The 24600-nt window shown below is 40.7% G+C and overlaps 2 protein-coding genes across 2 annotated transcripts in view; one reads left to right on the forward strand and one right to left on the reverse strand.

Moving 5' to 3' along the window:
• Positions 1 to 13629, reverse strand: part of LOC128733883 (centrosomal protein of 135 kDa) — an 81969-nt gene extending 68340 nt beyond the window's left edge. The window contains exons 1-3 of the mRNA XM_053827732.1: positions 13293 to 13629; positions 12946 to 13204; positions 12684 to 12877 (exon numbers count right to left, since the gene is read on the reverse strand). Of these exons, the coding sequence (XP_053683707.1) occupies positions 12684 to 12877; positions 12946 to 13204; positions 13293 to 13463 (624 nt within the window). The 5' untranslated portion in view covers positions 13464 to 13629. The remainder of the gene's footprint in view (positions 1 to 12683; positions 12878 to 12945; positions 13205 to 13292) is intronic.
• Positions 13630 to 17310: 3681 nt separating this feature from the next.
• Positions 17311 to 19555, forward strand: LOC128734864 (T-cell immunomodulatory protein). Its single transcript, XM_053829244.1, has 2 exons — positions 17311 to 18831; positions 18896 to 19555. Exons 1-2 carry the CDS (start codon positions 17454 to 17456, stop codon positions 19330 to 19332), a joined length of 1815 nt encoding a protein of 604 aa, XP_053685219.1. The 5' UTR covers positions 17311 to 17453; the 3' UTR covers positions 19333 to 19555.
• The last annotated feature ends 5045 nt before the right edge of the window (positions 19556 to 24600 follow it).

A 24600-nucleotide genomic window follows, 5' to 3' on the forward strand; every position in this document is an offset into this window, starting at 1 on the left:
TTTTAATCGCCAGAAGACCACACGGCTGTATCGTTGAAAAAGTGGCGACCGTCGATCATAACCTGGCTCATCTGCTCTCCATTGAGATGGTTCAGATGTTCCTCTGAATATTTCGAAGAACAAAGTGTAGATTTTAACCTTGCCTTTGGCTGCGGCGTGAGCTTCCAATCATTCTCGTTTGTGATGGAGTGGAGGCCAAAAAAATCTTTCCGCCCAGCCGGAGTATTTGTATAGACCTTTATATCGTGTCCCGGACGAACTCCGAATGTCTTCTTCTTTTAGAAGTTTAAAGTATTCCTCTATCATGACATCGAATTTATCGCTTTTTGGTATTGATTAGGCCGTATTTCAAGATTTTGCCCATAGTATTCAGTGCGCGTACAAGATTACTGATAAAAAAATTGGTCGAATTTTTAATAATTTTCATTAATAATGGCGACTTTTTGGTGAATGGCGTCACATCAATGCCTCGCATACCAGCAGGTATAAAATAGACCCCATAGTGGTCCTCAGCCTCTTATCCAGTAACTTTTATCCCTACTACCTCGTGTTAGCAGCCGTAATACGAATAACATTAACGGAGGTCGGGTAACTAACCCCGGTAGAAAATAATGTCAAATACCAACAGGGAAGGAGGTATGAAGAACGCGGAGTGTAGCAACGAGGAATAGCCTTACCAGTCTTGAGCGTCTGTTCCCATTTCAGACACGGTTCTTGATGGATTGACGATTCCTCAACCCAGAGATGCCAGGTGATTTTTTGAAAAGTCTTTACGATTCACGAATCAAGGAAAACTGTCTTCATTTGTCTGCTTTCGGCTTTCCGCCCATTTAAATTGCATGGTGAAGACATGTCTTCACAAGTCTTCAAGTGAAGACATTTCACTTTTTTGTAACAAAAATGTCTTCAAAATGAAGACATGTCTTCACTGCTGGCATCTCTGCGCTCTGCCTCAACCAAACAAACTTTTTTTTTGTTTTGTTGGCAGTATGTTGACAGACTTTTATAACTTTTGAGCTTTGTAAATAAAACACAGCCAGAAAAAAAGAAAAAGAAGACAAAATTTGATTTTTTCAGTCATCTTTTCTTCTTCTTTTTCGTTTTTCTCAAGCTGTATGTCGTTTACATAGCTAACAAGTGATAAAAGTCTTTGTCAACATACTGCCAACAAAACAAAAAAAAGTTTGTCCCAATACGTTGTGCAGTTTCTGAGAAAAAAGTACATAAAGTTTGAAGATCGTGGGTTTTCAGGAGCGGTGTTTTATTCCGTCAAGGTTGTTCCACGCCGTACTGGATGGCTTATGTGTATGATCGTTTTTCGGCCACTTCCCGTGGTCGGATAATTATGAAATTAGTATCAAAATAAGCGGCAAAGACTGTAGAATCAAAATCTGAAACATAAAAATAAAGAATTTTTCAAAATTTTTAGTCGTAATACGAATAACATTAACGGAGGTCGGGTAACTAACCCCGGTAGAAAATAATGTCAAATACCAACAGGGAAGGAGGTATGAAGAACGCGGAGTGTAGCAACGAGGAATAGCCTTACCAGTCTTGAGCGTCTGTTCCCATTTCAGACACGGTTCTTGATGGATTGACGATTCCTCAACCCAGAGATGCCAGGTGATTTTTTGAAAAGTCTTTACGATTCACGAATCAAGGAAAACTGTCTTCATTTGTCTGCTTTCGGCTTTCCGCCCATTTAAATTGCATGGTGAAGACATGTCTTCACAAGTCTTCAAGTGAAGACATTTCACTTTTTTGTAACAAAAATGTCTTCAAAATGAAGACATGTCTTCACTGCTGGCATCTCTGCGCTCTGCCTCAACCAAACAAACTTTTTTTTTGTTTTGTTGGCAGTATGTTGACAGACTTTTATAACTTTTGAGCTTTGTAAATAAAACACAGCCAGAAAAAAAGAAAAAGAAGACAAAATTTGATTTTTTCAGTCATCTTTTCTTCTTCTTTTTCGTTTTTCTCAAGCTGTATGTCGTTTACATAGCTAACAAGTGATAAAAGTCTTTGTCAACATACTGCCAACAAAACAAAAAAAAGTTTGTCCCAATACGTTGTGCAGTTTCTGAGAAAAAAGTACATAAAGTTTGAAGATCGTGGGTTTTCAGGAGCGGTGTTTTATTCCGTCAAGGTTGTTCCACGCCGTACTGGATGGCTTATGTGTATGATCGTTTTTCGGCCACTTCCCGTGGTCGGATAATTATGAAATTAGTATCAAAATAAGCGGCAAAGACTGTAGAATCAAAATCTGAAACATAAAAATAAAGAATTTTTCAAAATTTTTAGTCGTTCATGTCCTCTTAATCTAGCAAACTGGGCATTGTAGCTCTGCAGGAAATTTATGCAGAGAGAAGGTTTGGAAGATCCACAGTGAAGTGGCCCAGTTTTAACAGAGCGGTGGTACTTTCAAAGAAATAGCAACGGGCTTTGTAGTATTGGGCAGAATGCAGGAGCACATCAACGAGAGCATGTGTCTGTTGAGGATAAAGGATCGTTTCTTCAATTACAATGTTATCAACCTTACTCTGCATCGATAATGAGAGGACAGCGTTCTACGCACGGCTAGAGTCAACGTACGACAGCTATTCGCCACAGGACATTAAGATCGTCATCAGGGATATGAACGCTCATGTCGATAGGGAAGAAGTGTATAGACCGGCGATAGGAACCCATAACTTACACACCGACACGAACGATAACAGCCAACTGCAGCTAAACGAGTGACTTTAGCGCCACCTATAACGAGTAGCAACAAGTATTGGACTAACATTCCTTCCCATCCCACCAGGACTCCCATTCGGACGTGGCCGGCGTCGGTATTAATCAGCATGCAGAGACCTGATAAGGATGTACAATGTGGAATAGCATGCTGTCCCAAGTATGCTTTTTCCAGCCATCATTTTGCAATTCTCAGCGGTCCTGGTCAGTAACGGAATAGCAGCACACGGGCGGTATCCTATGCTTATGCTTACCTATAATGAGGGCCACTCGTCAGATGGAATCTGCCCAGCATGAAACCTGATCTCAGGGAAGGTTTTGAAAAAAATCTCGAAACGGCGTATAGTAAGTACGAAGAGCTTTAAAAAGCCAAAAGAATTACTCCATTTGAAGTACGATGGAGCCACTGCCCTGCTTAGCAATTATCACAACCGCACGAAAACTCGCAGTGCCTCAAAAGTGTTTTCTTGGGTTAGTGGTGTACATTTAATCGGTCACGTGTTATGTTTCTCGCTCTCTCTATGGGACACTGCCTCTATTTTCTGATAATAAATAACAGAAGTTGGCGCAAGTGTTTCATCATGCGCCATGCGTGAGAGTGTTTGAAACTATCAATGTTTCCCTGTTAAATACAACAGATGTCGTTACTTCGTAACGCATATTGTACATTTCCGTAACAGCTGAATTTTGCGCGACAATAAATTTACTGAACACAACAACCTCACTCTCTCATGCATCTGAGTTTCTTTTGTGTTTATCGCTAATCGCAATATAACGTTTGACACCTGAACCAATAAGTATTTGGTAAACATTGTTTTTATTTATTGCGTTCATGCTGCGAAATTTAATTTTTTCGAATTGAAATGTCGCAAACATATCAGCTCCTGGCTCTAGGCCAGGCTTTTCATAAAGCCCTATAAATGTATCTTTATAGGGCTTCAGCTTTTCAGGGCTCTCAGATGACTGGTGAAGCGACCCTCATTTCCTTCTGTAACATTACATGCACGCATTTTCATCTGGCTGAACCCGGATGAATCAACCCCGGCTCAGAACAAAAATTTAACATTTAATTCGAGCGACGGCGCCGATAGGGCAAAATACTTAAATGAAAAAAAAATCGTCGCGTTTGCACCACATTCTAGGTGAACGAACACGCAAGTTTCTTAACCTGCGGCAACGAACAGTTTCCAAAACAAATGCGCCGTTGCATTTTGCCGACTAAGGTAAACAACGAAGCGCGGAACTGTCCGAGTTGACAAAACAGTCCCCGCGCGAGGGGCCAAAATGTATGCACGAGAGGGAAGCTCGACGGACACCGTGAGGTCTGCCGCTAGGCAGAATAGGACGGAACTACCTCAAGAAGGAGGAGTTTCCTTAGGGCAAAGAACCTTTTCTAGCAAGTAAGAAATAACTTTGTAAAAGAAGTTGAATAAATTAAGTGATTCGGTTTTGACACGCCGACCCGTCTGGTCGGTAGTGACATTAAATACGTTGTTTTATTCCGGATACCCCCTTCACTGGTAGTAAGATGCAATGGAGAGGTATAGGAAATGTTTGTTTTTTATCAAAATTAGGCAGAAGTCATGAAAATTAAGTGTAACAGAGTAATTGTACCACAAATAAAATATGATTAGTGATTGTTTTTCAGGTAGGTAAACATAAATAAGTGTGAAATTTCGATTTTACTACCACTAGAAAAGCGCCATATCTTGAAAAGCAACGGATCGTATGGTGTCCTATTGGTTTACTTCCCTAATAAACTCCTACTGTGCGGGCAGATCAAGCTCGTTAACCATTGGTCGAATGGTTGAAAACGCACTCGGCAAAAGCTCTCGGGTGACAATAAAGCAAGAAGGTGTTTGGTGAGTGTGTAAGTGAGTGATTAGGGTAGCCAATCTATTTTGAATCACCTCAGCAGCTGTACATAATTTGGACACTTCCATTTGATTTTCCAGTAAGTGTTAAAATTATGTACAGCTATTGAAGGTGTCCAAAATACGTTAGTTACCCTACGGCCGGTTCAATGAGCTATTTTTACTCACGCAGATACAGTAGTTTGCTGCGGGCTATTTTAAGTTACCGATGATGCGCCAATTGTGCACGATGGCGTTGCTCGCACCGACAAAAGGCACCGGAAGCTGATGAACAATGGCTGGACAAAGAAACAACGGTGGTCTCGGTAGCTGCGCTAGCATACTACTGACGGAGAAAGAGGCAAAAAAGAAGCCGTCTGCTGACTGAATAGCATTTTTAGAGCATTTTCAGCATATTGGTCATAAACACAACCAACTGTCACTCTTACCTTTTCGCTACACAATTTGCACACAAAAAAGACGTAACAATGACCGCACTAGCTTTCAACCTATGCATTATACAACTATAAATTAAATCTTCAAGAACATCTCACATTATAGGCAACACACAAGCACGATACAGTCGTTTTACGATATAGATCGAAAATCGAATGTAATTTGAAGTATTAGCTTCCTAAAAAGGTAGCCATGCTACACAACGATCTATAAACTTCGAAGCTTCACGAGGCCTGGTGATCCGAAGCACCTTTTTTTAAGGTAATGATATCCACAAACCCACCTGGAGATCATCTGACCAACGTACAATGAACCAGATTGACCACGTTCTTATAGATGACCGGTTCTTCCCTAACAACGCGAAACTATGTTGTATACTCTCACGTGAGTGAGTGTGAGAAGCATAGCATTCAACGCTTTACGCCGCACACGCAAGCGTAAAACAAACAGTCACCGTTGCTGGGTGCAGACATTCTGCTACCTACACACTCGCTCACGCACATCCTCACATCGTCTTCCTGCATAGCTTATTCCCAAGTAAAATAACTCCTGAGCAATCCAGTCCGTGAGGAACAGAGGCGCACTGGGATACAGGTTTTACCTTACTTTTTCTTTTCTTCTTCATCTTCGCCTCCGATTCTACTCACGGGCGGGAGTGCGAGCGCCCGCGAGTAATCAGCATCAGCAGCTCGGGCAGCAACGAAGAACAAGACCGACGACCGTAACTGTTAGCTAAACAAACACTTGCAAAAACTCGTCGCAATGCATGAATAAGTACGAGCGAAAGTACGAAAGGGACGCTTACGCCGGTGCGTTTGTTAGTTGTTGCAGAAAGAGGTCGGGCGGAAGTTAACCTAGGAGTCTTCATGGAAGGTAGTAATATCCCAGCACTCAATCTCCAAGAAGTCAATCAGGTTGCTGAAGACCAACAAGGACCGCCTTCTAGTAGAGCTTTACAAACATGGCGGAGAAACGTTGACAACGGCTCGACACTGATTTATTTTTAAGATTTGGGAGCTGGTTCAACCGTTTGCTCTTCCTCCGAATGATGCCTGAATACTGTTTTCTCTTATAACTACTCATCTCACATCTCACATCTACAAGCAGAGCTAATCTTCACTTCGCACACAGCAGAGGTGGGCACAATTCCGCTAATCCGCTAACAGCTAATTAGCTCAGCTAACATTTTGGTTAGCGGTTAGCGTTTTCGCTAATTTTTATAACCGTTAGCGTTTTTGTTAGCTTCCGCTAAATTTATGTACCACTAAATAAACCGCTAACTTTTTTTGGCAGAAGGAAAATTTTTGAGAAATATCACACAGGCTTCGGTTGAAGGGTTCCAAATTCTCTTGCCGTATCAAGAATTCCTCTCCATTGTACTTCTGGGGTGACATTGCGATTCTCGTTTCGAGTGATTTTGGTTCGTTTCGCCCATTCGTTTAACGTGGTCGAAACGAACCAAAATCACTCGAAACGAGAATCGCAATGTCACCCCTGGGTCCTGGGCTACTCGTTTCCAAATCGTTACGCGTCTCGGCACATGCAAGTCGGCTTCAACCTGGTCAAGCCATCTAACTCGTTTGGCCCCTCTATTCCTGGTGCCGGTGGGGCTCTTGTAGAGAACAGATTTTACTGCACAATCGTTCGGTATCCTTGCGATGTGGCCGGCCCACAGTAGTCTCCCAACTTTTTCCAAATAGTGACTACAAATCATGGTGCATACGCCTATGCCACTCTCCGCTATCCGTTTGTACTCCGCCAAAAATAGTTCGCAATACCTTTCGTTCAAATACGGCAAGTGCACTTCCGTAAACAAAGTTGCTGTCTCAAGTCCGTAGAGGACTACTTTTGTACGCGGGCTCAAATAAATCGATATTTAAAAAAATTCGAGGCCTCCTACATTCACTGAAAACATCAAGAGAGATTTTTCAATTTTCTCGGACATCACTAGTTTAATAAATTCATAAGTGTTGGGCCAAGTATCAACGCAATAAAGTTTTCACAACAACCAAGGACAATTATTATCAACAAAATATGTTTTTACAAATTTTCTACCTGCTAATTCCCTTTATTCTGATTTCATTGTATTTTAACTAAAAACTTGAAATTTTATTACTAACTTTGAAACAAAAATTATCTTTTATTGCCGAAATCAGCGCTTTTCGCTTAAGTAATGTTGATTCTACAGTGCTAACAAATTTAGCTGTTAGCGGTTAGCGTTAGCTTCCGCTAAATTGTTGATTGATTTAGCGGTTAGCGGTTATCGAAGCTAACGTTTTGATTTAGCGAATTAGCTGTTAGCGAAGCTAAAATTTCGGTTAGCGGTGCCCACCTCTGGCACACAGGAAGCAAAAGCATATTTACTCCGTACCCCAAAGAGAATATCGAACAGGCAATTACATGGACTGAAACGATTTGCTCCGTGACATTGAGAATTAGTATACGGAAGTGCTCCGGCAGAAAAAAAAAGATGAAACAAAACTGACGCTCACTCGGGGGCAGAGTAAAGTAGCAAAGCACTGCAAAATGTGAAGCTACCGGAGCAATGGATGTAAGGAGTGCTTTGTCTCATCTACAAAAAGGGTGATCGGCTCGACTGCCGCAACTATCGCGGCATAACGCTGGTAAACGCCGCTTTCAAGACATAAGGTTTCATAGGAAATAATCAGGCGGGCTTCATGGGGGCTTGCGTAACTACGGACCAAATTTTTACCATCCAACAGATCTAGCAGAAATGTCGGGAGTTCATCGTGCGCACTCATTTACCCACATTTGTATTGACTTCAAAGCAGCATACGAAACCGTCGATCGAGACCAGCTATGTCAGATAATGAACGAAGACGGGTTTCCGTGCAAACTGACGCGACTGATCAGATTGACATTGAATCGAGCGATGCGTTTCGTGCGCACCTCGAAGACACTCTCGAAACGCGGCGAGGATTAAGACAAGAGAATGGCTTATTATGCATGCTGTTCAACATCTCTTGAAGGGGTGATGCGACGACCAACATGAAACATGAAAGCAAGAGGCTCAAAGGAAACAAATGCGCGCCTCCCACGGATGGTAATCGTTGACGGCGACGAGCTAGAACTGGTAGATGAATTCGTGTACTTGGGATCGCCTAGTATTCATGTATCGGCATCTTTGCCTCCAGCAGCACGTTCCTCACTAGTAAGGAGATCCAGCGGCACATTAAAGCAGGTAATCGGGTCTACTTTGCTCTTCGCAGGGGGCTACGATCAAGAAGCATACGTCACCATACGAAGCTGACAATGCGCAAAACCCTTTTTAGACTGATAGTTCTTCATGGTTCTTCCGTGTTCGAGCGGAAGATACTGCGGACGATATTTGGCGAAGTACAAACTAAAAGCGAAAACCGGCGGAAGCGTACGGAAAGTTGATAGGCTACGGTGGAGCGGACATATCGTAAGGATGCCGGACGACTGTGGGACGAAAAAGGGTTCTATTCAACAACCCCACCAGCACCAGATATAGAAGAGCTCAGCGTGCAAGCTGGCTCGACTAGGTTGAAAGTTATTTGTGACCTCTGAGATACCTGGGAAATTGACGACGAGTGTCCCAAGGCCGACTTGAATTTTTGCGTGGTTTGTAGCAGTTTTAGTCTTAAATCTAGTTTTAATCGTAAAGAAGGATTTCTGGTATGTTGGACGGGGAGATTTACTTTTTTCTAAAGTCAATCGTCACGGTCCTGGGAAGCAAAACCTTGGTTGCGTGTGATTGATTGATTAGTTAATTTTTGACAGTGCTTGGCATTATTAATGCGCACTTCAATGATGATTTGCTAAATAGAATCTTTTTTCCGTTTGGATCAATGCGTAGAAGAATTTCCGATCGATCGGTGTAAAAATATTGAAAATCGACTCATGTTCAAATCCTGATCAGCTTTCGTGTGTATTTTTTTTAAATAACATTCTACCCATGTCAATAAAATATCAATTATCTTTACTCTTTGGCATAGGAAACCATCAACTTTGCAAATGATGTAAGACTAATTCCTTCGACGGGGCAAACGCTCATAAATATTCCACTAATGCAGAGTGATTCCATCACAACCTAAACTATTCAACCTAACTTTTAATACCTAACCTTTTACATGCCCTGACCCAACACGGAGTTCTAAACAGGTAATTTTTTGACCATTTTTAATAGCCTCTTTCAACGGCTAACAGTATTAATGGGGTGCAACAGGCAGACACTGCGAGCGAGCAGTGCGCCTGCAGTGAATTATCGCAATCAAGCATATACTACTATTTCTTATCCCATAAACAGGTCAATTACTTGAGCCAAGAACCTGATGGACAACTACTATATGCAACTATTTGCAGTCAATGCACTCGCTCTATCGGTCTTTCACTACGCACAGTTTGCATTGCACCAATCAACTCAGGCAGCCTTAGACTACTGCTGGCGCTCAAACGTACGCCGAACGCGGTTCAGCGCAGAGCTGTTTGCGAGCCTTAGAAGAAGAGCAAAAAAAAATGTTCGAAATCGAGAAAGTCAGTAACGAACTGCTCAACCGTATCGAGTGTCCCGGAACGGAAAAACACTACAAAATCACACTTCCGGATGGATTGCCAAGTACCGTTCCGGATTGCCTGAAGGACGACGAGCACACGAGGTACAGTTTGATGATCGAAACTTTTCTACCGATCGCCGAACGGATTCGGAATTTTCAAGTGTTCGAAGATGACGTTTGGGTGATTACCTTTCCTAAGTGTGGCACCACTTGGACCCAGGAAATGGTTTGGTTGCTGAATAACGGTTTGAACTTTGAGCGAGCTAAAAAGTTTACCTTGGAGGAACGATTTCCGTTTATCGAGTGAGTGTCTAGTTTGTGTTTTTGAGGATAATACATAGGATTTAACTCTTTTGATTTACGAACATAGATTGACTGGAGCGTTAAACCTAATTGGTGGGGACTCTGTGCGCGACGTCGAGAATCTTCCCCGGCCACGACACATCAAGTCACATCTTCCGGTTATGCTCTTGCCCGATCAGGTTTGGACGGTGAAACCGAAAATGGTCTATGTGGCACGAAACCCGAAGGATGCAGCAACGTCCTTCTATCACCACTATCGCAACATTGTCGGTTATGATGGACCGAGGGAGCACTTTTTCGATGCATTTCTTAGCGATAATTTGATCTACGCTCCATTCAGTGAACACGTACTGGATTACTGGAAGTTGCGAGATGAGCCCAATGTACTGTTCATAACCTTCGAACAGATGAAGCGAAACCTGCGAGCGATAATCGACGAGGTTTGCTCGTTTCTGGGAAAATCGTACAGTAAACAGGATTTGGACGCCCTGGAGGAGCACCTTTCGGTGGAATCGATGAGAGGTAATGCTGTTTATTGCGAAAATTACGTTGAAAATTAAAAAACTTTCCCACAACGAAAGAACTTATTTTTTGGCTAATTGAAATACACTATTTTTGCAGCAAACAAATCATGCAATATGGATGGACTCGTAGAATGGGCAAGGAAAACCAATTACAGCGAGGAAAGAAAGCAGAAGGATAACCAGGAATTTCGGTAAGTTATTCTTAAACTTATTAATAGATGGTATTGTATTAACATGTAATACCGAATATTTCAGCTTTATTCGAAACGGAAATGTTGGATCCTATAAGAACGATATGAATGAAGAATACATCTCCAAATTCAATGACTATGAGAAAAAAATAACCGAGAATAGTGATTTAAGTTTTAACATGTAGCTATCGATTGATTTTTGAATGCAGATTTTAAACCAGTAAGCAATAAAGTTTTTGTTAGCCCAAAAAAGTGCGATTTCATTAAAAACAAAACAAAAGACGTGTCCAAACCGCATAGACGCGTCATGATAAATATCTTATCTAGGTGATACAGCGATTTTATTTGCGCTTGAACATTGAACAATTGCCCCCCGGTGCAGTATTAGCTTAGTACCGGAGCAGATCGCCACGATGAGTTACAACTATATTGAAATAACCGACCCAATTTACCGTACCAGCGCGAAAAAACGAAATGAGCCCGGTTATGTTCTGGTTGAACCGAAGCAGTACTGGCGGGTTCCGATTCGCCAACCTGGCTGGAAACCGAAGCCCTGTTGTCTAACCAGAAAGTATGAACGATCGGAATTGGTTTCGGTCTGTGTTTTAATTCAAATTTAAATGTTCTATTCAGATTCGAAAAATTCAGCGAGGAATTCAATGCGATGGAGGTACGTAGCGACGATGTTTGGCTTGCTTCCTATCCGAAAACTGGCACAACTTGGAGTCAAGAAATGGTCTGGCTGATCTGCAACAATCTGGACTTCGAAACTGCTAGGAAAACTAATTTGTTTGAGCGGTTTCCATTTGTCGAGTAAGTATTTGGTTGAAAAACATGATAAAAATGGCTTTAACGACCTATTTTTTTTGTACAGAATCAACGGCATTGCAAATCTGCCTGGAGAAAGAGATTACTTCAAAATCACCCAAAATATGCCTTCCCCTCGATTAATTAAAACCCATCTACCGGTTGGTCTTCTACCAGCTCAAATGTGGACCGTGAAACCAAAGCTCGTGTACGTTTACAGAAAAGCGAAATCCGTGGCCGTTTCATTCTACCACCATTCGGTTACAATTGCCAACTATAAGGGAACTTTGGAGGAATTCACCCGCTCATTTATGCGTGATTTGCAACTGTACTCGCCTTATCACGAGCACATTATAGACTATCACAAAATTTCCCACCTTGATAATGTACTGCTGCTCAATTATGAAGAAATGAAAAAGGTACCGCGATGTGGCAGCTTTAGATGATATTTTTACCAATCAATCTAAATTGCAGGACCTCCCCGCAGTCGTCAGACGTGTTTGTGTTTTCTTCGGCAAAACCTACACGGACGAGCAGATAGCGGAATTATGCAATCACTTATCGTTCGAGTCCATGCGAAACAATCCAGCGGTCAACGCGCAGGAGATGGTCGATATGTTGCTCACTGGCACCGGCCGTCAGGATGAACGTGGTGATGCGGATAGACAGTAACAGTTTACGAGTAACTTTGAACTGCTTTTCAATCTAAATTATGTCTTTTTTTCTACAGATTCATCCGGAAGGGACAAGTAGATGGCTGGAAATCAGATCTATCCCCGGAATTAGCAGAAGAAATCGACAATTGGACGAAGGAAAAGGTGCCAGATGTAAAATACCAGCATCTCTTCTTGTAACTTGTTCTTCAACAAGAAGCAATGTTCGGAAAATTTGTTATTTTCATTGTTCAGAAATGAAATAAGCTAAAAAGTCAGATAATTTGGTTCATACAATGATTCGGCAAGTTACAATTAATGGTAAGCAAAAATCAAGCCTCAACAAAAGTCAACAAAAACTGAACATTCAATAAAGTATTAAATCTAGGCCTTAATCGGCGTTATCAGTTATTATTATTGACTAGACCATCAAGATAACAAATTGATACTCGAGTATTATGCCAAGAGAACGGTAAACTGTCCATCGTTGTTATTTGTTTGGATCTCTATGGGGTGTTTTATTTATAGATCCTGAAGACGGGGATAAGATCTTTGAAAACAAGCATTACAGCTATACAGCTATACAGTTTTGTGTTTAAACAACACAAACAAAACATTCACTAACCTGTTTTTTATACGCTTCGATAACTTCCTCCTGGTTCTTCGTCTCCACTTGCAGCCGTTCAATCTCATGCAAAATCTCCTGTTTGCGCGGCTTATTGCATGGACATTCGCACTTACTTTCACGCTGTGAAGCCTCGCAACACCTGGGCGGTTGATAGTATCCCGGTCTAACGGTTGATATAAACGGTTTTCGTTCTGAATAAAATAAATAAAAAGAATTTCAAACCTTTCCTTCTATAGACAACTGCCGTTTTTCTACTCACGCATATTTACACCATCCTTCCTGGACTTGTTGTCGGCACTTTGAAGCTCACGGATTTTCGCTTCAGCCTGCATGCATCGTTCGTCCAGCTGCTTTTTGTCGGTTTCCAAATTCCTCACCCTACACTTCAGATCCGTGTTGGCCAGAACAAACTTATCGCGCTGCTTGACAAGCTCCAGGTGCAACCCGTTGCACTCGGCCAGCAGACGTGAATTGTCACACTTGTACGGTTCCACCCCAAGTTCCCAGGCTACCTTTTCCTGATTAGACAATCGCAAGAAACACGAAACGTCGTTAGAAAATGCTGAAATAAGCAGCCTGCCTGCACAGGGCTACTGAGATTCTCACCTGCTGCAGCTGCTCAATTTGCTGCCGAGCTGCTTTCAGCTTTTCGGACGTTTTAATCAAGTCATCGAGGATAGCGGAAACAATCCCGATCGCCCCGAGTGGGAGTGGGTGGTTAAATCCGAGCACGTCTAACCGCTTGCGGAGGTCACAGTGCAGAGCATCGATATCCATTTTGCTTCACTTGTTTTTAATCAACTAGAACACATATTTCTAAAATTGGCTATTGCAAATCTAAGCACTAACTAAAATAACATACATCATTACAGCACTTTAATTAAAATAATTGGATTAGTCTGAGACCGATTAGCAACGGTTTTCGGCGGTTTGTGTACAAATTTCGACAGCAAAGTGCAAACAGATGGAAACTACGCGCGTTGCACAGAACAAAACAGACAGAAATAATAACAAATCGAGCAGACAAAGAGGAAGGAAAAAATCGAGCAAATTTACACCGTAAAAAAAATTTTTTTTAGACCAAGTAGGGTAACCAACGTATTTTGGACCCCTTCAGCAGCTGTACATAATTTGGACACTTACAGCCAAATCAAATGGAAGTGTCCAAATTATGTACAGCTGCTGATGGGGTCCAAAATACGTTGGTTACCCTAATATTTAATTTGAAAGTTAAATTTAGGGGGCCTAGTGATACTTTTTCAAATCTAAAAAAGCGAAATTTTTTATTGTTTACATCAAAAGATTAACATTTTTAGCATATGTGTTTGAAACCGTTTCGATGAATTGGGTCCTAAAATTTGTGATAAAAAGATGATTTTTTTAGAAGGAACGATAAAGCTTCCCATTATGACTACCAGAGTATAGTTTTTTCTTTTTTAAAAAGATGCAGAGCACTAAAAAATTAAAAAACAAAAATATTGTAATTTACTCTCCCTTGACATTAGAGATCTTCCTTGACATAACGAAAATAACACGTTTCTGGCAACAATGATAACTTTTTCTCACTGGCAACTCTGGTTTGACATTAGAGCAGCTGATCGTTTTGACAGTTACAGCTTCGCAGTTGTTTCTTGTGCTTGTCTGCGTTTTGCTGGTCGTGAGGAAGTGGAACATCAAATTTGTACTAGTTATCGGATAAAAGTTTTGATTCGGGCAATGTATTCCAATCCATCGATTCACGGTGCTAGACTTTGTCCAAATCTAGTTTGCGCTAAGAATGACTAAACGATGTCAAACTGATGGCCAACAGTATAATCTCGGTACAATTGACTCCGCAGAACAGTATGAAAAAAAAACGCCAACCGAAACTGGCACCGTATTATCAATCAGATTGGTATGTTCTGCTACTCCGATACCGATGTGAATCAGCAGTAGGGCGAACGGCAGACCAAAAATTTCTGTGCGTTTCTAACCAAACACGGTCGCATCTCGATGGCGGGTGTTGCATCCGAAAACTGAAGCCATCCGCGCTGTGACCAAGTGCAGTCACTACGCTTATTGCTGATTTTGACAAAGGCCTTATTTAAACTGAGATGACCGGAACCGGAAAATGAGCTGTAAACTCAGAAAATGTTTTAGGTCGCGATTGCCAAGCCATTTCCTGACTTTGCACTTTTGACTTTTCGATACACTATCACATGAGCGTGAAGGTAAACAAAAGTTTTCCGTGACATTTCAGGACATACTATGGTTTCTTTTTATAATTCGTGTTGTCTAGACACCGCTTGACACAACCATGCACAACTATAGTTTGTCTATATAAGATTGCCCAAATGTTTATTTTTTGTTCAAAATTTCACAAAATTAAAAAAAAAGGTTTTTAACGGCAATAGCCTAAAAATATAAAATTGAATATCAAAATATGTGTTCCTAACCCTAACCTCATCGATTCAAGCTAAAAACGACATAGGGCTTTAGGACCCAATTCCAAAAAAATGATAAAGTTACAGTTATTTGTACCGCGCATGTCTGGAACGATTGCACAGCGCATAAAAACTTCAATGCCGTTTTTTTCGGAACCAGGTTTACAAAGTCGGTACCATAAAGATCTCAAAAACGGCTCAACCGATTCTCTGGTTTCTATTTTTGTTTCAAAGCTTATAAAATTGTCTTGTCTTTGACCCATCCTTTTCTCGATATTGCAATTTATGTATTGACGTAGGACTACGTCTTACGGCAAGTTTTGAGATAGGGTGTCATTCCAAAAAATCGAAAAATGCGAGCGTCACGAAAAATTAAAGGTTTTGTGCGCTAATAGCTCAGCGGTTTTCCGATCGATTTACAATATTCTTACACCAATCAATAGGAAAATCTTCTAAGAATTGACCCAAATGAAGAAAAGTATGGATTTTTGATGTTGAACTATTGAAAAATTGAAAATAATGAACCTATGTTTTACCAGAATTCTCGCATCGTGATTGGTTGGAAGATTCTTTACGATGATCTAAACCTATACCAATTTGATATCTGTGCTTGGGAAGTAAGCCAAAACAAGTGACAAAGCTTCGTCATTTCAACAAGATTTCTTAACACCGCGGTTAAACCTAGACCATTTTGATGTCCTTGCTTGGGAAGTACGCCAGAAAGAGTGACAAAGCCCCCTCGTGCCAACAGATTTCTTACGAACGCGATTAAACCTAGTCCAATTTGATGTCTGTGTTAGGGAAGTGTGCCAGAAAAAATGACACTAGTTCGTTGTCCCAACAGATTGCAAATTCTTTACTGCGAGACGATTAAACCTCGGCGAATTTGATGTCTGTGTTGGAAAAATGTGCTACAGCTGCAGTGTTCGGTTATAATACGACTGTGTATGAATACGCATGCTTGCCGTTTCATTAGAAGTGTAGTGAAAGATGTGCTGTTGATAAAATAGGATTGAATTGGTAAAATCCCTTCAACGTGGGGAACCAATGGTAATAAAAGCAATCTTTAATTTCTGTTAGGTAGCAGGAAAGCAATAGTTTGTGTTCTTGATGTTGTTAAATTGTTTCCAGATGCACAATCTTTTGAGAATTGAACGTGTGCAATGTTACTACTTTGATAAATGTTACATACAACGCATGTAGCATGTATATATGTTGCATATAGCATGTATACATGAAGAATCGAATGATTACAAGCATGAATACATGCCACTATCACTACAAAGAGACTTACGTAGTCCTGCGTCACCTATATATGCGGTCGTGTCTTGTACACAACCCCTCTGATTTTTTTAAGAAAAGTTTAAAGTCAATTTTTCGGCTAAAAACTGATCTTTATGTTTGAATGTCCGCCATTTTGTTATGCGTTCGTATTTTTAAAAAAGGATGGATCAAAGACAAGATAATTTAATGTACTTTCATGTCGTTTTGCAATTTTTCATTTCGGATAAGCCCCCAAGCGCCAACCCATGATACCGCAATTCATATTTTTTTCAAACGATCATGTTCAACACACTTAAACGATTCGGTAAAATTTACCGAAATCTAAACAGCTGAACGTTCGGTAAAATTTTTTGTTGCACTAAACATTACTAATGATCTGCAAACGTCGATTGGCACCATCGAAATTTTTACCGAACGTTCAGCTGTTTAGATTTCGGTAAAATTTTACCGAATTCGGTGCTTTTTGTTAAGTGTGTTCCTTGCAATCAGCAATAAATATAAATCTCGGGTACTTTTTCATTTCGACGTATCTGCAAATGAGAGATTCTCTTCGTGGCTCCTCTCTTCCGCTGTTTACGGCGATACTAATGCATTTTGAGACATCAGTGTTGCATGAATCAGTTGCCGGGGTCACTAGCTAGCCAAATGTTTTGAACATTTTGTTTCTAATGCATTAGTGTCGCCGTAAACAGCGGAAGAGAGGAGACACGAAGAGAATCTCTCATTTGCAGATACGTCGAAATGAAAAAGTACCCGAGAAATTAAAGAAACATGATTGAGTAGAATTTACGTAGTTATGCGGAAAAATAATCGTGTATGTATGGAAATTTCAAACAGCTGTTGAAATATTTCCGCATGACGTTTTGTTTTTTCAAGTTTTTCAATGCAGAATGCACTTGCAAAGCGTAGAAAGTTGACGCGAAAAGTGAAGTGAATCATAACAACAAATCTGAGGAAATTTACTTTAAAAATTAGAAATATTTATAGTACTGCATACTTTATAATGCTTCTCTAATCGAAAAACGTACATCTATCGACTCGGTAACAGTTTACTCTAGAAATGAAGTTCCAGTTCCTACCGTGGAGCCGTTTTCCATTGTTCGCCTTGTTGCTGCTCGGATTCGTCGGTGTGCCTGCGAATGGGGGAGACATAATCGATATTACGGACTTGGTGTTCGGTTCGATGACCGACACTATTCCTGCCGCATATGGCGACTTCAACTCCGACGAGCTGTTCGACGTATTTGTTCTGCGAAATAACTTTCGGACGGTGCAAATCTTGTTCGGAAGCGACGACAAACCGTTACTACAGGAAGGACCCAAGTGTGAGTACAACAAATTTCATATAACCAGTGTGATTCCGGGAGATTTTGACGGTGATGCCTACATGGACGTAATGTTTACGGTAAAGCATGGAGAAGGAGACCATCAGGCGGTATACATCAACTGGGGAGGTTCAGAGTATATGAACTGTACCCGGGAAGATGAAGAACCGGTGATTGTCATGCGAGGACAACCACTTGCTCTTGACTATGACAAGGATTTTATCATCGATCTGTTTGGTATAAGTACGGAAGGAAAACGAATGTTTTGGATTTTCAAAAACCAGAAAGATGGCCACCGAAGGCCACCAGATGTAATTCAGATGGAGTCGCGTTTCAACCAAGACTTGAAAATTCCACATTCGCACGCGATCGTTGATCTGAACAAAGACTTCACAGCGGACCTGTTCCTTGCAACCACTGGCGATTACGAGGTGTGGAATGGGACAGAACCAAATGGTGGGTTTGAGTTCAGTCACAGGATTAAAGCGCCCGATGGAAACCTCGGCGGACACACCGGTCAATCGATCTTTTTGGATGTGGAATTGGACGGAAATTTGCTGCAGATTGTGCCGGTTTGCTTTGACAAACGTTGTCAAAATTCTAGTATATTGGTGTATCATGGAAATCATTTCCACGATCTGCACATCGATTTTAAAGATGATCACAACGACCTGTGGGGATTCGTGGTTCCAAATCAGGCCGATTGGTCCGCACAAGCCATAACGCTTCGTGGAGGCGACTTTAATCTGGATGGCTATCCGGATCTGTTGGCTACTCTTTCGAAATCGAATCAGATGCAAACGTTTTTGCTGGAAAATGTAGTCTGCGAAAAAGTTGCCTGTGGTCACATGAAAAGAACATTTGTTGTTCGCTGGAAAGCACTAGCACCGTTTGCAAACGGAACAATCATGGCTTCTTTCTATGATTTCTACAATGACGGTATTTTGGATGTGATTCTCGTAGAGAAAACATCCAACTCCACTCGACTGGTAGCGTTTCGAAACTCGCTGGATTACGATGCCAATTTTGTAAAGGTAATCGTTCTAACTGGATTGTCCAATCGTACCGGTCCCAAGAAATTGACCCCACTAGGAAGGAAGAAAAGAACTTACGGTAAGCAATGCTTGTTTTTTTACGAAATTCCTGAACAGGTAACAAAGAAGTGCTTATTTTCTAGGAACAAATCTTCCCGGTCCACGTATAGAATATAACACAACCACTCAAGACGGAGATCCACAGCACGGTGCTTCGGCTCAGCTTCCACAATCCGCTTACTTTTCGCTGCACCTGCCCTACACCACGTTCGGTCTCGGTCGCACTCCGAACTTTGTGGATTCGCTAACGGTTGGCCTATCGAATCATTCTCGCACCTGGACTCAGTTGATTCCCAACTCGCAGATGATTGTCGTACCGAAGCCGATTCACGAACCGGACAAGTGGAAGGCGCAACTCTTCGTCACTCCCAGCAAGCTCATTTTGATGAGTGTCGTTGCTCTCGGCGGTATCTGTCTGGTGATACTGTTACTGATACTGATACTGTACGCTAAGGAAAAACGTGAGGACAAAATACAGAGATCGTTGGAAGCGCATCGTTTTCACTTCGATGCTATGTGAAAGAGACCAGGGCTGGCCCATTCAGAAGGTAAATTTTTTGCAGTCGTTTGATAAACTTTTTTTTTCTATTGTAAGCGGTATTATTTATGCGTGTGATATAGCTCCTTTTTGACTAGTTTATTTTTAACGGTAAAATCGAATAGTGATGTTTATTAAACCAAGTTACTCTTCTCCGCATTACTGATAACCGAATAAAACAATGAAATCAGTTCTAAATTATGGTTAACACAAGAAACACAAGACAGTGTAAAAATTATTGCTGAAGAAAGCCCTGAGTGGTAACTTGTTACGGAAATTTTAAACCAGCGTCGTTGGTAGGCACCGTGAATTGAATAGTGCTATATACCTTTATTGACAATGACAAGTTCATGACAATACAGAGATGCGGAATTCTACAAAAATTACGGGCAGAACTAAAGAAGCTGGTATATAGGGACGAGTTATTCTCACAGAGTTAAGGTGGACCTTATATTGTTCACTGTTAGCCACACAACACTTACAGTCGCGCTACAACCAATCATGGCCAATTGGATGGCCAATTGCGTATAGTGGATTACTTCTTGATATGCTTATAAACAGCAAATACAGTGAAAAACCTCGGAAAAGCAGCTACAAACTTTTGTCTAACGACTCTATCATATGCATGGAGCTTTAGGCTGCCCCAACATCTGTACTCCAGAGAAGGGACCAGAAATCTAGTGAAAATTCGTAACAAAACAATCAAAAACCACGGAGGTGATGAATGTAGAGGAACGTTATACAAACTTAATGAGCGTTGCATCAATGAACTTGTCATGCCTTTTTTCTAATGAGATCAATACTTTTGTTCCATTACTTTCTTTTACCATTCCCTCCGTCAATTGTAAAAAACTACCGTCATAAAAAAGGTGACTCGGTGACTTCGAATAAACCGGCCACCGGAACGAGGCCCGTCGAGAACCGTGACAAGCTTGTGGTCAGTTCCCCACCCAATTTATTCTGAGTGTACTTGTCGCGTTTCCACCCCACCGTAACCACTGACGTCGCCGAAGGACTAGTTCGAGATGGCCTACAGATTCAGAAGACGGCCTACAGATACAGAAATACAAAACTGCACTGAGAAAAAAACCATGGTAATGCGAAACATGTATGCTTGGTCATCTTAACTATATTGCAATATTGTAGCGCTTACCATGATTATTGTCAACTTGAGAAGTTTCGTGGTTAAAACTACTATGACAACAAGCAAATCGCTGACTATTTCCGTGGTTAAATTGACTTTTCTCTCATACTTCTAATGACAATATTTTTGCAGCTTGATATAACAATATTGAATTGTCAACAGGACCATAAAATTGGTAACTTACTAACTGTAAGAATATCATGGTAGTTTTAACATTTTTATGGGTTATCGTAACAGTATAAGTTTAGTGCTTTTTAACCGACTATGGAAACGCGTTTCTTGATGACAATTTTATGTTTATTTTGCCCCTTTTCTTTCTGTCATTTGAAACCGCACCGCCATTACGAAAAATTTGAGTCACGAGTGATGTGCTTAGTTGTGAGTTTTTTTGTTTTTATTAAAATTTTTTTGATATTATGAACAGTTTGTTAGTGCAAAACAAATAATAAAAAAAATCTAATCTTTAAGTGACAAATTGTATTAAATTATTTTCTGTGTACGTGAAAACAGGTTGAATTATTTTACTGTGTAGTGTACTAACAAAAACAAACTGCTAAACTGTTATGGTGTAATCGGTGTTATTTATAGCTTGTCTGTTTTATTTTTTTAATTGCGGATGGTGCTGGACTTCCGCTCTAAACAGTTCAATTCACCCCATCGGCAGGCAACCATGTTTTCGCTACCAACATCTCGTGCGTGCGAAAATGAGATAGCATGTCAGCACGGCGTTTCACTCAACTGCCAGCAGTCTGATTTGGGCCCGCTGTCAAATTTTGAGCCCAGGACATGTTGTCGCTGACGTTCACTGCAGCTCGTTATAGAGATGTCGATGGGTTGGTTCAATCGGTGGTTTAGACGTGTCCGTGAAGTGTTTTTGGATAAAACGCGAAATGATGTCCAAATATTTCCATTTAACTTGACTGCGGCGAGGGAGCTGCGGGATAGACTGTTGGAAACGTATATTTGGAACTGTAATAAAGGCAATTTATATATCCTATCTGCATGCAGACCATCATCTATAGGTAGTATTCGATATTTTTTGATTGTATGAATTATTGGTATTATCTTTTCTTTAATATTCGTCAGGTATATTTGGATTACTACACATGAGACGCAAACTACTAGGAGCAAATTGTGATAAATAACTTTTTTAGGAAATGTACTGGCTAAGCTATGGCTTTACGATTGCCAATTGCAATCCTTGAGCGTAAAATATACCCTTGTGAATTAGTCAATGACCTGGTGAGAAACGGTTGAAAATTTAATAGTCATAATTTAATTGAAATGTTTTATACAGATCGAGTAATCCTTAAGCGACAAACATGCTCTTGAGTTAGGCTTTAGAGAGATCGCAATATGTGGAGGCGCGAGTGGAAAAGCACTATCGCAAGCGATTGAGCAGAGAATCATTACTGAACAAAGATTGCAAATTGCATCAAAAGTTGCGAAACACAAGAATCTTGCAGACAGGTATGCATTTAATGTTTTTATTGTATTAGCTATTAATATGCTTTGATTTCAAATTCTCTTTTATAAAAATTACTCAATCTGAGCAATTACTTTAGATACATTAATTTCTCTTCCATGAGTAGGTGGTTTGTTGAGTCCTTCAGCAACCGCCAGTTTTAGTTTCATGTATAGCATGTAACCTAACCTAATAACCCAATAACCAACACTCTCTACTTTTAAAAGCCGCAATTACCGTCACCGAGAAAAATTGGAATAATGCGAACGATTGCCATGTCCCCATTATACTATATCTGCTCGATTTTTCGTACTTCTGAGCGATAACACTGATCTTGAATAACTGTCAAGAATTGCGTTATGAAACTCCCTCTTCTGTTGAGTACTCTTACCACTGCGTCCATTATTTTGAACTATTGTGCTATGCCCTGTTTATTTCTTTTACTGTACGCTTCAAGCTTACCTATCACTTGTTAAGTAAGTAATAGGCTCGTAGCTGGAGCGAGACAGGTACCAATCAGGGATGACTTGGTTTTTGAACGTTGTTACCTTGATCGGCGACGCAAAGCAGATCTCCCTTGGCTCTGGTAGACCATTTTTGGGATACTGCACTCTACGTCCTATTAGTGCTCCACAATTGCAGAGCAAGTGTTCCGAGGTATCACGCTCGGCATTACACAAGCGACAAATGTTATCTTGTACGAAACCGAGATTCCGAAGATGGTATTTACTCGCACAATGTCCTGTCACAAGACCGGTAAGCGTGCTGAGATTTCTTGATGTCAACTTTTGAGTAACCCTAATACACGGCGTTATAATTTTTTTGATTGTTTGAGGGATTGTACGGCCATCCAATTGGCCATGCCTGTTCGGCTCTCCCGTTGTGTCAGCTCACTTTTCAGCACACAGTCAGGGATGCAGCGAAATGGATTTGGAACCGTGAATGGAGGGTTAGATCCACATCTGGCTGGTTCGTCTGCAAGTTCATTCCACTCTATAGCGCAATGACCAGGAACCTAGTACAATTTTACCGAGTTCACTTGGCTTAGTTGCCGTAAGAAGCAATTGCAATCCCAGACAATTTTTGAGGAGCACTTAGAAACTTTAAAGGCTTTTAGTGCCGCTCCCATACCAAGGAAACACAAATTTCCTCGTAACTCGTGAACTAATCAAGCAAGTGTAACAAAATATGACATATGGGTGTTTTTGGAGACAAGAATGTTTTCTATGATGAATTGAAACCTTTCCCCGCTTCAGGAGAGGGGGCTCCTATACAAATGAAATACAAATTTCCTTATAACTCGAGAACTAGTTAATCAAATGGAACCATATTTGGCATGTGGGTGTTTTTGGAGGCATGAATTGTTTCTATGATGAAATTGGACCCCTCTCGGTTTTTAGGAGGGGGGGGGGGGGCTCCCATGCAAATGAAATACAAATTTCCTTATAACTCGAGAAGTAATCAAGCAAATGGAACAAAATTTGGCATGTGGGGGGGGGTTTTGGAGCCAGCATTCTTTTAATGATGGTTTGAGACCCCTCACCCCTGTGGTAGGGGGATAAGGACTCTCATACAAATAAAACAGAAATTTTTGCGTAACTCAAAAACTAATCGAATTCGAGCAATTTTAGATTCTTTCATAAAACATTAATCTTGTTATTGATTAACCACCAAAAACTATCAATAGTAACATTAGATAATTCAGCGTGCGACGGCCACACGCCGCGAGTGTTGCCGGCGACCTGCAGTCGGAAGCGCCGGCCACTGCCCAGTAAACCATTTGGTTTGTATATCTCGATTGCAACTGAGGTATACGAAATCATATCTGAACGAAAAAGTTATATTTCACGCCATATAAGAACATATATATACCAAAGTGGAGGCGATATACGTGCGAAACTTTTGACAACTATTTGTAATTCAATTTTGCGCAGTTTTTATAACACGCAACTAAATACTCCTGAATATATGATACAGATATAATCAAATATTGCAATTGTCTATCCTGCTTTATAATTCACAGTCATGAATTATATATGAAGACACGCACGACTGCAAAACAACTTATTGTTCACTTCGATTTGACATACTCTAATCATTATACAAATCCAATGTGAAATTGACATGAAAACGATTTATTGTGAACTTTCTATTACGATTTTGTGTTATCTGGGTGTGAGGGGCAGCCCCCCGTAGAGATTACCTCTATCTAGGTTTATTTATTTTCCTAGATCTACTGACCTCTATTACTTTCCTTCAGTTGGGTCACCCCTGCGAAATGGTACTTTCTACGAAAAGATTTTCCGTGAAATGGTACATCCCGCGTAAGGTTTTTCGCGAAATAGTATTTTGCGAAACTCTATATTCCGCGTTATAGTCAACCGAGAATTGGTGTTCCGCAAAATGGTATTCGGCTAAATGGTTTGCAATGATGGCGAATATCTAAATGCTATCCGCTTTATTTTATCAGGCTAAGCAATGGGGGAAGTTTGTCGGGTCAGCTAGTTTGTTATATACTACAAAGTTTTAAATAAACATGTATTTTGTTCTACCAGCTCAATAGGGGCAAGATGGGTTAGACTGAAAAAGACTTGTGTGGCACTCTATGTTTGTCCATATATCTATATTTTTGAGTTTATTT

This window comes from Sabethes cyaneus, chromosome 2 (genome assembly GCF_943734655.1).
Source record: "Sabethes cyaneus chromosome 2, idSabCyanKW18_F2, whole genome shotgun sequence".
NCBI classification, from domain to species: domain Eukaryota; kingdom Metazoa; phylum Arthropoda; class Insecta; order Diptera; family Culicidae; genus Sabethes; species Sabethes cyaneus.

Coding starts and splice junctions, on each gene's coding strand:
- LOC128734864 (XM_053829244.1), top strand. CDS start 17,454: ATGAAGTTCCAGTTCCTACCGTGGAGCCGTTTTCCATTGTTCGCCTTG. Junction 18,832..18,895: donor AAGGAAGAAAAGAACTTACG/GTAAGCAATGCT, acceptor CTTATTTTCTAG/GAACAAATCTTCCCGGTCCA.